The following is a 13,784-nucleotide window of genomic DNA, read 5'->3' on the forward strand; positions in this document are numbered from 1 at the left end:
CCTTGAGGGTCGACCCTTTAACCCTAAGGGCTAAGGTCGGGCCTTATAAAATGAAACCCTAACATACAATCGGGCTTATTAGGGCTAGCCCGTTTAGGCCCTAGCCTTTCAAGGGCCGGCCCTAATTGACAGCTCTAAATTTAACCAATCACTAATTTCAAACCTACGTCTTCATCTATCTTATTTCATTGGCTACCTCATCCATTCACAAGAAAGGTCTAGTTTCACTAAATAAAATTAATATCACCTTAAATATAATCTAATTATCCTTAATAAAACTATAAAAATAAAAGAAGAAGAAAATTAAAATTAAATCAAGAAACAATATTATTTATTTACATATCAAACTTAAAATGAGAACTTAAAACTTACATATCCTTTAAAAGGATTAAAATTAACATAGTTTAAGGGTAAAAATACATATTACATTGTTGGTGGCTTTTACAAGAGTAATTTGTTAATTTTTGAAAATTATTTTTTGATTGGGTTTGTATCTTTTAATTTAAGGTAAAGGTGTAAATTTGAACCGCAACTACTTTTCCATGAACATTGGGTAACCTATAGTATTAGGTGATGTAAAGTAAATTCTCACCTTTAAAAAATGAAGCATCTAGTAGTTTTCATTAATTTTTGTTTAATGGACATTAACTTTTTATGTGGGGCACACAAATTTTTTGTTGAAATAACATGTGACACTCTACATTAGCAAACAAATGTACAAATCTAGTCATAAATTATTTTTTGAAGAGCATTAGGTAATCTCTATAAAAACAAACTATCTAATACCTTCTTATCAATTTTGAACATACGCAGTTTATTTTTATACTCATGAGACTCACAACATGTCAATCTCTCTAATATTTTTCTCTTCATTCTTAGTTTCAACTTTAGAAAAAGAAATTCAAAAAGTTTCTTATCTAAAAACATTTATGAGAACAATGCCAATGAAGTAGAGGAGGAAGACAAGATTTTATTTAAATCTCTGTGGCAATTCAGAGAAGCAATAGTTTGAATTATGATGCTACTATGTGTGGGAGAAGCTTGATTCAATCACTTTATTTTCTATAAAAATAATTCGTGGCTAAATTAAGCTTAACTCAAGCTTCTCCCACACATAGTAATATTGCAATTCAAACTATTATCTTGCTTGGATTGCTATAGAGATTTAAGTGAAATCTTATCTTTTTCTACTTCATTGACATCATCCTCATGAATGTCATAAGATAGGAACTCTTAAAATTTCTTTTTTTTTGAGTTGAGATTGAGAATGAATGCAAAAAAATTAGAGAAATTGATATGTTGTAGGTCCCATAAGTTTAAAAATAAACAACGTTTGGTTAAAATTGATGGAAATGTGCTAGATGGTCTTTTTTTATAGTAGAATCTATTAAGTGCTCTTCAAAAAATAGTTCATAAATAAATTTATACCTTTATTTGTTGAGGTAAAGTGTCACGTGTCATTTCAATAAAAAAAAATGGTGGCCTCCATATGAAAAATTAACGTCCGTTAAATGAAAATCAATAGAAGTTGTTGGATGCATCATTTTTAAAAGTTGAGCATTGATTTTGCACTATTTTATTCTATTGACTGCCTAGTGCTCATGAAAAAATAATTTAGAACTAAATTTGCACATTTACCTTTTAATTTATAAAAGTGACTTCTTTCATTATTTGACAAAAGATTTTGGAAGAAAAATTTTAAATTGAAGTTCTTCCATAAATTATAAAAGTCTCATATGGAAATTAATTATTACATGCTTGTCAAAATTTTAAAATCTCACACAGCATAAAAATCATTTAACAAAATGTTTATTTATTTTTTTATAAGAGAAGATTTTTTAATTTTTTTTTCTCAAAAAATGAGTTTAACATCATCATATACAAATTAAGCATTTTGATTGGTATGCTTGTGGTAGCTTATTGCTACACATAGCATACCAATTAACTATATATCTGTAGAGACTAAAAATATCACACAATATGAGTTAACATGAAAAATTAAAAGAAAAGCAAGGCAAAATAAATAAATTAAATAACTAAATAAAATGTGAGTTAAGGAAAAGATCAAATCCATCAAGCCATTTAATCTCACTAAATTAAACAAGATGAATGAAGCAATGAGAAAAAGGAGCCAAACCAGATTCGTTGTGACATGATGCATCAATCATCCATTAGTTAATATCCCTCAAAATGAAATTTGTTGCAACATAGTTACACATACCTATTAACACTTGTTACCTTTTCACAATACACACTTGAAAGAGAAGGTGAGAAAATTGAAAATAAAGGAGAGGTGTGATCGTTGATATAAGGGGCGAGGTTGAATCATTGAAAACAATCACACGTGAACAAGTAAATTGTGATCATCAGGACAAAGCAAACATGTGTAGAATAGGATAGTGTAAAATGAGATAAAAACTTGGCCACAAAATGTCAATTCCCTTTCCTGAGCGTGGGCGAGACCATAGTCAAATAACAAGGAATGCTCAACCAACAATCTATAGAGATGAAAAAACTAATAATGAAAGGAAGAGAAGATGTGTCTTGAGATTAGATATGTACATGCCTCCTTCTCATTAAGATGTTCATGGGCATAAGAAATACTCTAGACACATAATGTGCAAAACAAAACGCATAACAAATTCCGTTCAATATTTCTTAATTGTTTCTTCTAGTTCTCTCACATCTCCCTCTTACAACTTCTCTAGGCTTTCTTTTCCATTTTCATGTCTCAAGCTCCCTCAACTTTCACCTCTCCCTCCCACCTCCCTTTTTTTTTTTTCTGACTCACCATCTTACTCTCCCTTTCATAGATAAAAATTAAGGTTTTCATCACTAATGATTAAATCCCATCAAATAAAAAAATATTAATTAATTTTATTTAACTTTTACCATTTTAAATAAGGATACAAATTTGGGAATTTGAATTTTTACCTAACCTTCTCCAATTGAAGACTCGGATCAAGGTCTAATTGTAGATATTTAAATTTTCATTTGACCTTCCCTAATTAAAGAATAAAATGAAAGCTCAATTATAAGGATTTGGAAGTCAAACAAAAAGAGAAAATATTTTTTAAAATTTTAATTTATAGAGATATTATTTTATTTTTTTATTAAAACGTATTTTCCCCTTTTATTAATGTTTTTTTATTCATTTTATTTCTCAAAATTATATCAAGTAACCTCACAGTATAGGGTGTTCAGTATTTTTTTTAAGAGGGGTATGCCAGTTCTGCGTAGAAAATGGTGAACAATCTGACTAATGAGTTCGCATCTGTGATCTGCTAATCAAGGGTCGGTGTGTTGATGAGAGAAACTGGTCGAAACTCGAAGACTAGCTGGGGAAATGTATCGTGGAGTGTTCGAACTCCGGAGATCTGCTTACAACGCCATTCTTGATTTTGCATGCAAGCTTTGTAGAAGAAAAGGATCCATTTCGCCTTGATTCAGAGGCCGAGAAGGTACTGGTGGATGTGGATTATAAAAGGGTTCCACTAAATGTGGAAACTTCTAATGTGTTGATAACTAATTTGTGCAAGATTAGGAGAACTGAAGATACAATGAAGTTGTTTTACAGAACCAGAGAATGGGGTTGCTATCCCAATGCGACCACGTTCTTATTCTAATTAGAGTTTGTATCAGGCTGCAAGATTAGAAGAGGGGGATGAAATGATTTAACAGGATGAAATCTGCCGGGTTTGGTGAAGGCCTTGATGAGAAGGCCTGCTACCAGTTCCTGAAGACTTTGTGTGGCATATAGAGAATAGACGGTGCATTGTGATTGGGCGTTTTTGCGAAGATGAAAGCAAACGAATGCGAGCCTGGGATCAAAACTTATTTGTTGATGGTGAAATTATGTGCTCATAATCATCCGACTAAATTTCGTGAAGAAACCGAAAAGATTGATGGTCTCACAAGGGAACATGTGGGTTTAGAACCTATTGACCGCTGGAGAAGAAGGAAGAACTGAGCCAAGAGATGACCGAATTCTTGGGTTTGCAAAAATCTATATTTTAAAAGGATTTAGTAATGCCTAGATTTACTAGCCCTTGCGTTGCGTATAAAATATTAAGCTTTAAAGAAGTATAATCTAATACTATAGATACAGATAAAAAATAATAATAATAAGAATGATACAGAATCTCGCGATGATTTTACATCCTGAATTGGGGTTTCAAACTGAATTCTAGGCTCCAGTGTATGCCAGTTGCCAGCCATAACTTATTGGCATTCCCAGTATGGTGCAAAAGGTTTTTTTTAATGATTCATTACATAGTCATGGCTATCTTAATCATTAACTGACTAAAATAACTGATTCATTAAATAGTCGCCTAACTTGCTTGGATCAATAAGCACTATACTATTAACTAATTAAGGGGTAAAGACATGAATTGACTGATTCAGCAAGCGATGAGAAGAAATTCCTTTGTTTTACATGAAATGTTCCGTCAAAAACCTTAACCAAGCCATTCCCGAGCGCATTATCACGCAATTTCTTTCCAGTACCGAATTGACCTATCGGTTCCGCAGGAAACAAAAGCAGGCTCCACTGGTGAGTGTTCAAGCCAGCGGGGCACACCCGCATGATTTGAAGGCCACTTTGCCACTTGTTCTGTTGTCATGGCATCCCACGTAACAATCTGCAAACCACACCAGAAGAATCCTCAAACTAAATTCATATAAAGCCTTGAAGAAATCACTGCAGTCAAAGACACAGCCCAACAAACCTCGTTGCTCAATTCATCCATTGAGAGAACAAATTCTTCCGTGTCATTAAAAATGGCCTACGAAGAAGCACGCAAAACAATACTTTCAGACTCTAGATCAGGATCTGTTGAAGCTCTCACAAAAAGCTTTTAATATCCAATAATAGCGGGAGACACTAATTCATTCATTGTGACAAAAAGAAACTACAGGGGTAATTTTTAAATTGAAAACCCACCTAAACCTAAAAAAATAAGGAGGAAAATAAAACATAAAAGAATGTAAAAGAATAGTGAAAAATTCAAGCATAGTGAGCTGCTGGAATCACAAGAGTAATAGTATCAATTGGATTGAATGGGGATGATTTCAAAAGAGCATAGAAGCACATATATCCATACCTGACATCTTAACTGAGTATGTGTGGCTCCAAGATATTGTTTAACTAACCTTCCAGAGCTAACTTCCCAAAGTTTTATAGTAGAATCCTTCCCGGAAGAAAGCACAAATCTAGAAAATTCAGCTAGTTATGTTGCTACGCCAACTTTAACTCGATTAGATAGATGAAATACCTTGGACATATTTTCCCCCAAGACACTTTTAAGGCTAGAAATACCTTTGATCTCTAGTAAAATTTGCACTTGTGACTTCTGTTGTTCCATGTGCTCCAATTATTGAGCGCACGCAATTAGCAGTAACACCATCCCACAATCGAATGACACCATCTTTAGATGCTGTAACATACATGCCTCCCGTACAAGAATATCTGATCTGCATAATCAAGAATGAAATCATAATAGAATCATCATATATGATATAAAATGCCAAAACAAAAAAAGGTACATGAAAGCAGATATTTGGTAGTTTGTGGACAAGGAAGAGAGTGTTAAACATGCCTGGTTTATGGCTCCATTGATGCCAATATCTGGAATATTTGCAGGTAAAAAACATTTAAAGGTATTGATATCATACAAATGTGGAATTGGATGATCAGTTCCTGTCAAAAAAGGATATTTGTCATCGTTGATCTCACTGATGAATGGCAACCGGTAACCAACTTAAGCGTGAAATTGGGGAAAAGAAGGTTCCTAAATATAGGAAATACAGAAACAACATTCGTACCTATATGTATATGCTGAATTTAAAATGATACGGTAAGCAAGCAAGTCACCATGTGGGTCTCTCCACATTTCACATTTCTATATTTTTTGTGTTGTTATTTACAATGCACATCTTATTCCTGATTCACTAAAAAACAGTTGCTCTTGAAATTAAGAGACTGTTTCCGGAATATATTTACTATATTTGAAATCTCTTTTCAAATTGAGTTCCCTTTAATGGAAAATATTCAAACTGCACATAGTTATATTATCTGAGCTAATAAACCAGAGAGAAGTTGTAGAACGATAAATACATAAACAATATACCTTTCTATTGAGACCATCATACCAACCAAAAGTAGCGCAAGTTTAAAATTATTTAGTCAGAAACATATGCCAACATGACATGTAATAACTAATATAGATGCCATAAAGAACTAGAAACAAACCTGCAGCCTACAGCCACGGAGATCAAATAGATTTTAGATAACAAATGGATACAGTTAGCATACATCATAAAGCCACAGCAGTAAATGTGAAACATGTGTTTACCTGCCAAAAGAAAATCCCCTGAGGGATGAAAAGACACAGAACGCACATTGTGTGTGTCCTGTGAGAAAAAAAAATAAAAAAAAATATTATGCATCATTCTCACATCATGCTCACTTGCTGCTAACACTCACAAAATGAAACAACCTGGATAACCCTGTATGCTCTCTTTGCATTAGTTTTTGAGATATCAAAAAACCTAAAAGGTTTCAAAACTAGCAAGTCAGGTTAGAAGGTCATTTTTAAAATAGCAAGGATGGAGAAACAAGGAAAATGTACAATTGAGGTACATATGATAGCAAAAACATCATAAATTAATCCTGGAAGAGGCCATACTTTATTGTCTGGTCTTTAGCCCCAGAAATAAGGATGGAACCTTGCGGATGAAAATCCAGATCATTTATTGGCTGCAAGTGCACAAGAGATATTAAAGATACAAGGAAAGACTCAGAGGACTATTTCATGTACTTTATGGTTAATATTATGAACAATGAGAGAACAAAAAAGAAGCAATTTTCCAAAACTGATCGCTACCAATAGAAAGCTTGATATATGAAAATGATGTTTAGGAATCAGTAAATTCAGTATGACAATAATTTTTTTCCAAGGATTCCCACATATCTAGTGAATTGCAATTTAATTTATCCAAGAACAGAACATGTACAAAATTTGTTTCCAATTCAAAGGCTACATTCCCAGAAGTTTTCTGTTTTTTCTTCAAAAGCATGTGGGCTCTCCATCAAAGGTCTATATAATTTCTTCAAGCAGTATCCAAAAAGTAACTTTATTTTGTTTCACTAAATCTGAATATGGACTATATAAAAAATTATTAGGCCCTTTAGGTGTAAAAATTATTGAATTTTCCATGCCAGAGTTTCAGATTGCACCACTGTCACAAATCCAAGCTAACATGAATCAGTGCATTGGCTAACTTTTTAATATAAATCCTTTAAAAATTTATGATTTTGAGATTGAAGAAACACTCCCACACAAGATTTTCATCAGATTTGGTGTAGAAGGTTAAAATTTCAGGCAGATATACTTGTGTATGATCATAAAATGTTCGTATGACAGGTCGAACAGGTCCATCTTTGGCATCCGGGAGTAGCATTTGCTTAATCTTTGCAACCTGCAATAGAAAATGCATGCACATTAGTTATAGTGATATCAAAGAAAGAGTTATACATATACAAAAGGAATCAGCACCTCAAATAGCTTTATTGATGTATCTGCACTTCCTGTGGCAACAAACCTCCCATCAGGACTAAACCTAGCACATCTAGCAATATTCTAGAAATTCAGCAGATCAGTCCAAAACACACAGCCACAGAAGTAAATGCTCAATCATGCCTTGACATGCTGATGCTGAAGTCATGTGGATTATTACTTATGTGCCATACATTCCATACCTTATGTTCTGAAAGGTGTCGTGTCTCATGCTTAGGAAAGCTCTTCGATGAGCCTTTCCAGTCTTGCACACTGTTATAACAAAACTCTTTCATCAACAATCTGTTTTCATCTTCTTTCAAAGACTTTATCACTGACTGAGGAACTAAAATCTACCATACAGACAACACTAGCTGATACATTAAAATGCTGGAGCTTCAAAGGTATTGCATGGCATGGAATGAGACTGAAGTATTATTCAAAAAATTCTTTATCATTCTGAGTTGATTTAATTTGTGGTCAGAATAATCACCCAGAAAAAAAAAATATTATTATTAACATAACTAAGGCAAAAGAAACCAACAACTAATACTGTAAAACATATCACCAGGCAAATTTCAAAATTATGACCCGCTTTTTCATTTTCTAGAAGGAAAAAAAATTCAATTTTATTCAGAATAAGCAGACCCAACAGTTGTTACTGAGTGCATGGTGCATTTCTTAAACTAGAATCAGAGACTTGAATTGCATTGGATGGACATGCCACACAAGATGAAACAAGGTCGATCAATAAAATTGCCTGAAATCAACAGCAGCTGCGCGAGCGAGGGGAACAGAAACTGCCGCACCCAAATCATAAAATGAATCTGACGTAGTCTCTCTTAACGTCTCGAATTTTTCCGCTGCAAGACCCTGCTATTTCTTTAGGACCAGCAGTTCTATTTCGCTAATATCAAAGAGTTAGAAAGAGATGAGTGCAGGAGAAAGCAAGAACCTTAGCAACCAACTCAAGAAGTTTGTTCGGCAGGGCTTCCACATTGAGCGGTGTCATAGTAGCCGAAGCAACAGCACTTGCAGCCTACAGAAACAGCATCCCCAACTTCAAATTCGAACATTTGATTAGAGCTACTTACTTGCCTACGTCTAAAAGTAAGGCTAAACTTCAAAAACAGAAGCACCTCTAGTTTCTTGATGCTTGATTAACGCAGCATCCAGTATCCAGTAACTATTAAATTAAGCTTCAAAAACACCTAAAACTCATGAAGAACGAATTGCTTGCCTGAGTCAGATTGTTGTCTCGAAGATGCGCTACAATTAGCGAATTGACCTGTCTGAAGAGCTTGCCCTCTTGCAGAGTTTGATCCAAGCTGGAGCTATCCATCTTCCTGCGCGAAAAAACCCTAATTTTCCTCTTCCTAAAACCCTATAGTCGAGATCTGCTTTGATTAATTTCTTATTTCCCAGTCATCACCATGACTATGAGGTGTTTAGGGAGAAAAACTCATTACCCAAAATCACTGCTTTGCGGGGCACAAAAAAAAAAAAAAATCGATAATTAATTTTTTTGGAGTGAGATTTTCAGGATTGGAACCAACTGTAGATGAAATTTCCTTTTACAGGTTGTGATGTTTGGGCGAAGATTGTTGCAGCAGGCCACTTCCCACGCATTTCTTATTCTCGTAAACATAAGGTCATTCAGGATTGCTCTCCCTTTTGTTAATTCAGATTATCATTAGTTTTAGCAACTTCGATTTGCTATTTTTTCAAAGCACTTTCCAACTCTTTGGCCAAGCACTTTCCAACTCTTTATTTCAACTTATTCATTGTTATACTCTACATTTCTTGCTTGGTTATTTTCCTTTTAATAAAGCATACGAAAGCCCTTTTTTTTTTTAAAGAATACAAAAGGCATTTTTAATTCCAATTTCAGTTTTTGTATTGGTTTTATTTAAGATCCAGTTTGTTTTAGACTTTTGAAAAAATTACAAATAGATCTCAAAGAGAGTAATTAATTCAAATAAGTCTTAAAGTATTAAAATTTATAAATTTACAAGTTTAACTTTTAATTTTATAATTTTATTATCATGAATTCACAACTTATATTTTAAATTTTAATAAAAAATAAATTTAATTATTCTTCAATTATATTAAAGTTTAAAAAATAAATTATAATTATAAAATTATAAAATTAAAAGTTAAATTTTTAAATTTTTAAAATTTAATATTTTAAAATTTAATTTAAATTAATTAATTTCTTTAAAATTATCAGTCATTCTCCTTAGACTTCTCCTACAAATAATTTCAAAAGAGAAAGGGTTTTTTTTTTTTTTGGTGGACGAAGAAAGGGTTCTTGATTTAGGATGTACTACCATCCTTTTCTCAATAAATTGTTCTTACTGTCAAAAATATATCCTTAAAACCCCCCCCCAAAAAAAAAATCATTATCCGACTAACCAAATGTCCTAATTCTTGGATAACAATAGATTGCTAATGTATACTCCTTTTTTTAAAAAATAAAAGATATTTTTAATTGAATATCATTTTTAATAAAATAATTATTTATTTTTAAATTAATTTTATTTTTTTATATTTACCCATATTAAATACCTTATAATACATATAAAATAATTATCAATAGAGATATTTTTTAAAAAAAGTAATAATTATACTTCAAAAGACTAAAAAATATCTTACATTTTTTTAAATATTCAACTTCTTAAAAAATACTTTATATTTTTTTTAATAGAGAGAATAATAGGTTATTATGGATTGAAATCAATTCTTTTAACTTTATTTTTTTTATTATTCATAGATATCTTCATTTTCAAAACAATGACTAGCAATATAAAATATGAAATTATAATAAGTTATATTATTTATAAGTTTGCAACAATGAAATTTATTTTTTAAATTATTTATAATTTATAACGCAGGATCACTGTTTTGAAAACCAGACCGGACCGGCAGATCGGACCGTCGACCGGTCTGGTTTCCAGTCTGGTTCAAAGGAAAAAACTGTTTTAAGAGTTGAGCCGGTTTGAGCCGTTTCGAACCGACGGTCGGATCGGGAACCGGATCCGGTTTTCAAAAACCGGACTGTTCAAAAAAATTTTTTTTTATTTTTTATCAAATTTTAAAAAAAATGACTATTTTTTTTAATCATTTGATATTATATTGTATCATATGGCTTGTTAAGTCATGATAAACTTAAAATATTTAATTTTTTTAAAGTTAAATAGTAATTTCATATGTATTTCTTATATTTAAATTATTATATACATATATAATTTTTTTTAATTTAATTGTTACGTCACCGGTTGGACCATTGGTCCAACCGGTTGAACCATGCGAACCATGAACCGCTGACTTTTTCGGTTCAATGTCTGGTCTGATTCTGAAAACATTGCGCAGGATACTTGTATGTAGTTATCATAATTCTTAAATACTCACTTCAATTCTTTTTATAAGATACTTGGAGGAGTTTTTTTTGTGTTTTTTTTTTTAACAAAGCATTACATAGATTAGTTATTAATGCAGTTTTTCATTTTTACCTTATTCAATGCTGATCTAGGAAAGTAAAACACTTTTTAAGAATGCATTTAACATGGATAACATGGAATTTTAAAAAAATAAAATTAATAAATTTTAAAATTTACTTTAGTTCTAATAAAATATGATAAAAATTATTTATAAATGAGATCAAAGAAATAAATGTTACAAGAATAACTAGTGATTAAATTTTACTAACAATTTACATTGAAGAAATAACATTTAAGGGTATAAAAAAGTAATGAGAGAAATTACCATGCGAATTTTAAAGGGGGTTATAGTCATATCAATTTTATGTTTGACTTTTGAAAAAGCAGGTACAGACGTACAGTAGACGATGAATGCTTCCAGCTGACATCACCTCTGAGCTTGCTGTTTTCTGAACCGTACAATGCTATGGATTCAATCATGACTAAGTTTTAAGGTTCTCTAATGAAGCACGAGGATTTGAAAAAAAAAAAAATGTGACCTCCTCTTATTATAATATTAATTAATAGAAAAAATGATAATAATTTTTTTAAATTATATAAATGATAATTTAATTTTTTAAAATGTTATAATTTTACTGAAATTTTTAAGAACTTTTATATCAATAAATTTTAAAATAAAAATATTATTTTATCATTATTTAAAATAACAAGTCTCGATCACAACTTTTTATTTAAAGAATAATAATTTTTGTTATGTGAATATTAAGAGTTGAATAAGAAATTATAACTTATCAAGTTTAATTTTTATTATTGAAAAACATGCATTGGTCACAACTTTTACTTAAAGAATAATACTTTGTTTTGTAAATTACAAAAGCTGGACAAAAAAATACAACTTGTTAAGTGTAATTTATGTTATTGAAAAATAAATTTTTAAAATAAAAAATTTTAATCATAACTTTTATTTAAAAAATAACAACTTTTATTCAAAGAATCATAAGAATTGAATGAGAAATTATAACTTGTAAATAAAGATGGGTTATGAGGAAAAAAAATGCCCCAGGAGTTTTTTAAAAGGAATATTGGACATCTTTACCTTTTAGTTAGAGTAATTCTGTTTCAAAACTTTAAAAAACTAAGCAATTTTTGCCCCACCATGATCTCAAGCTCATGTTGATCGTTAAATAAGTTTGTTTGACCATTATTAGAAAATATAAATTAAAGAAAAAATTTAGTAAGAGATTATCCATTCCTCTTTCAAATGCCATGTTAGCAAAGAATATTAATTTCATAGCTTGATTTAAAATTAATGATAAAAAATAACGAGATATTATTAATTTTTCTCTAAAATAAAAAAATTAGTAAGGGATTATAATTCCTCTCTAACTATAATTCATCCTTAAAATAAAATAATTAATGAAAAAAATAGCAATTGACTAATAATTTCTCTCTAAAGTAAATAATTAGCAAAAAAATAGCAAAGGGATATTAATTACTCTCTAAAATAAGATAATTAGTTAAAAACATAACAAAAAATTATAATTTCTCTTTAAAATAAGATAATTAACAAAGTAATTTTATGACTATTTGAATTAAGATAATTAGTGAGATATTTTAATTTTAATTTTTATTTCTCTTTATTAAAAAATTATATTTTCTTTAACGTTTCTAATATTTTCTTTACATAAAATTATTATTTTTCTCCTCATTTTTTTAGGGTGAAATATGTTTTACGGCAACATGCATTCATTCCCTTTTTTTTTTGAAGTATCAGAATATTCATTCCCTCCTATCATCCAATGTCTAACACGAGGGGGAAAAAAAATTCCCTCCCAAACGCTTTGTAACCTAACTTACTCTCACTTTCAGTCAGCCACTATCCGGTTCTCTCTCATTCACACCTTCTCGGTTACGTGTTAGCATTTCACGCCATGCCCCTCCTCCTCCTGCAACGTCATTGTGCTCCTCAATTCCTCCTCCTGCGACGCCACCATTGTCTAGCAACGGCGTTCTCTAGATAAAAGGTACTGGCTCACCTTAATCGTTGTCTTCTCCTGGAAACTCATCTATTTGGTGCTAAAATGGTTTGTCAACTCTTGCAGTATTATGTAGTGAGGAAGAAACTCATCATAAGTTCTTGTGGAAATTCCCCCTTTTCCACTTCTGCTCGCATTAGGTCTTTCCTTCTATTATTATTTGTTTAGATCTTCTCTTCATGTTGGTGTTTATTGAGTTTTAGGGATCCGATTTTCTATTTAATCCAATTTTCATATTCTGGGTTTGTTAAAGTACCTTACTTTCGCAAGTCTAAATACTATATTGAATTATTGATATTTTTTTTCTTGGGCGTGGAAGTTTCTAGTTCATTCGGGGCTATATAAAAGCAAAGAGGTGGCTGGCTGCCAAGAAAAAAGAGGTCCTACATCAACTTGGATAGGTGATTGTGCATCTCTTATTATTTATGGGTTCTCATTTATGCATGTAGTACTTCATTCCAAAAATATTGATAGGAGAATTCAATATCCTGTCTTGTGCGGTATGTGACTTGGGAATTTTTAATTATGTTTGCACTAAACTTTGTCAGGAGTAAGGATTTATAGGCTCTAACTCTATGTAATTAAAGAACTCATTTCTAGCACACTTGCATAATTATTAAACTAGTTCTTTAGCTTCTATATCATGCATCACGAGAGATTCAGGAGGGTTTTTTCATCAAGAGGATTTTTTCTTTGTATTGCACAACATTTTGGCTAACATGGATGAAGTCTCTGAACTGCAACTAGTTCCA

At 31.3% G+C, this 13,784-nt stretch overlaps 1 protein-coding gene across 3 annotated transcripts; it reads right to left on the reverse strand.

Moving 5' to 3' along the window:
• Positions 1-4,103: 4,103 nt before the first annotated feature.
• On the reverse strand, positions 4,104-9,285 carry LOC129309315 (cleavage stimulation factor subunit 50). 3 transcript variants are annotated; one of them, XM_054950849.1, is made up of 14 exons: positions 8,797-9,285; positions 8,512-8,595; positions 8,317-8,429; positions 7,760-7,829; positions 7,557-7,640; positions 7,393-7,479; positions 6,687-6,757; positions 6,498-6,549; positions 6,354-6,411; positions 5,598-5,698; positions 5,318-5,472; positions 5,103-5,211; positions 4,728-4,784; positions 4,104-4,640 (listed from the first exon to the last, which is right to left on the reverse strand). In XM_054950849.1, the coding sequence occupies exons 1-14, from the start codon at positions 8,896-8,898 to the stop codon at positions 4,485-4,487; spliced, it is 1,299 nt and encodes a 432-aa protein (XP_054806824.1). In that variant the 5' UTR covers positions 8,899-9,285; the 3' UTR covers positions 4,104-4,484. The 3 variants fall into 3 exon arrangements, with proteins under 3 accessions (XP_054806824.1, XP_054806826.1, XP_054806825.1); XM_054950851.1 differs by lacking the exon at positions 8,797-9,285 and having other exon boundaries at positions 7,557-7,629; positions 8,317-8,419; positions 8,512-8,597; XM_054950850.1 differs by lacking the exon at positions 8,797-9,285 and having other exon boundaries at positions 7,557-7,629.
• Positions 9,286-13,784: the final 4,499 nt, after the last annotated feature.

Source organism: Prosopis cineraria, unplaced genomic scaffold (genome assembly GCF_029017545.1).
Source record: "Prosopis cineraria cultivar Desert tree isolate PC_DT_omini unplaced genomic scaffold, ASM2901754v1 PC4, whole genome shotgun sequence".
Classification (NCBI taxonomy): domain Eukaryota; kingdom Viridiplantae; phylum Streptophyta; class Magnoliopsida; order Fabales; family Fabaceae; genus Prosopis; species Prosopis cineraria.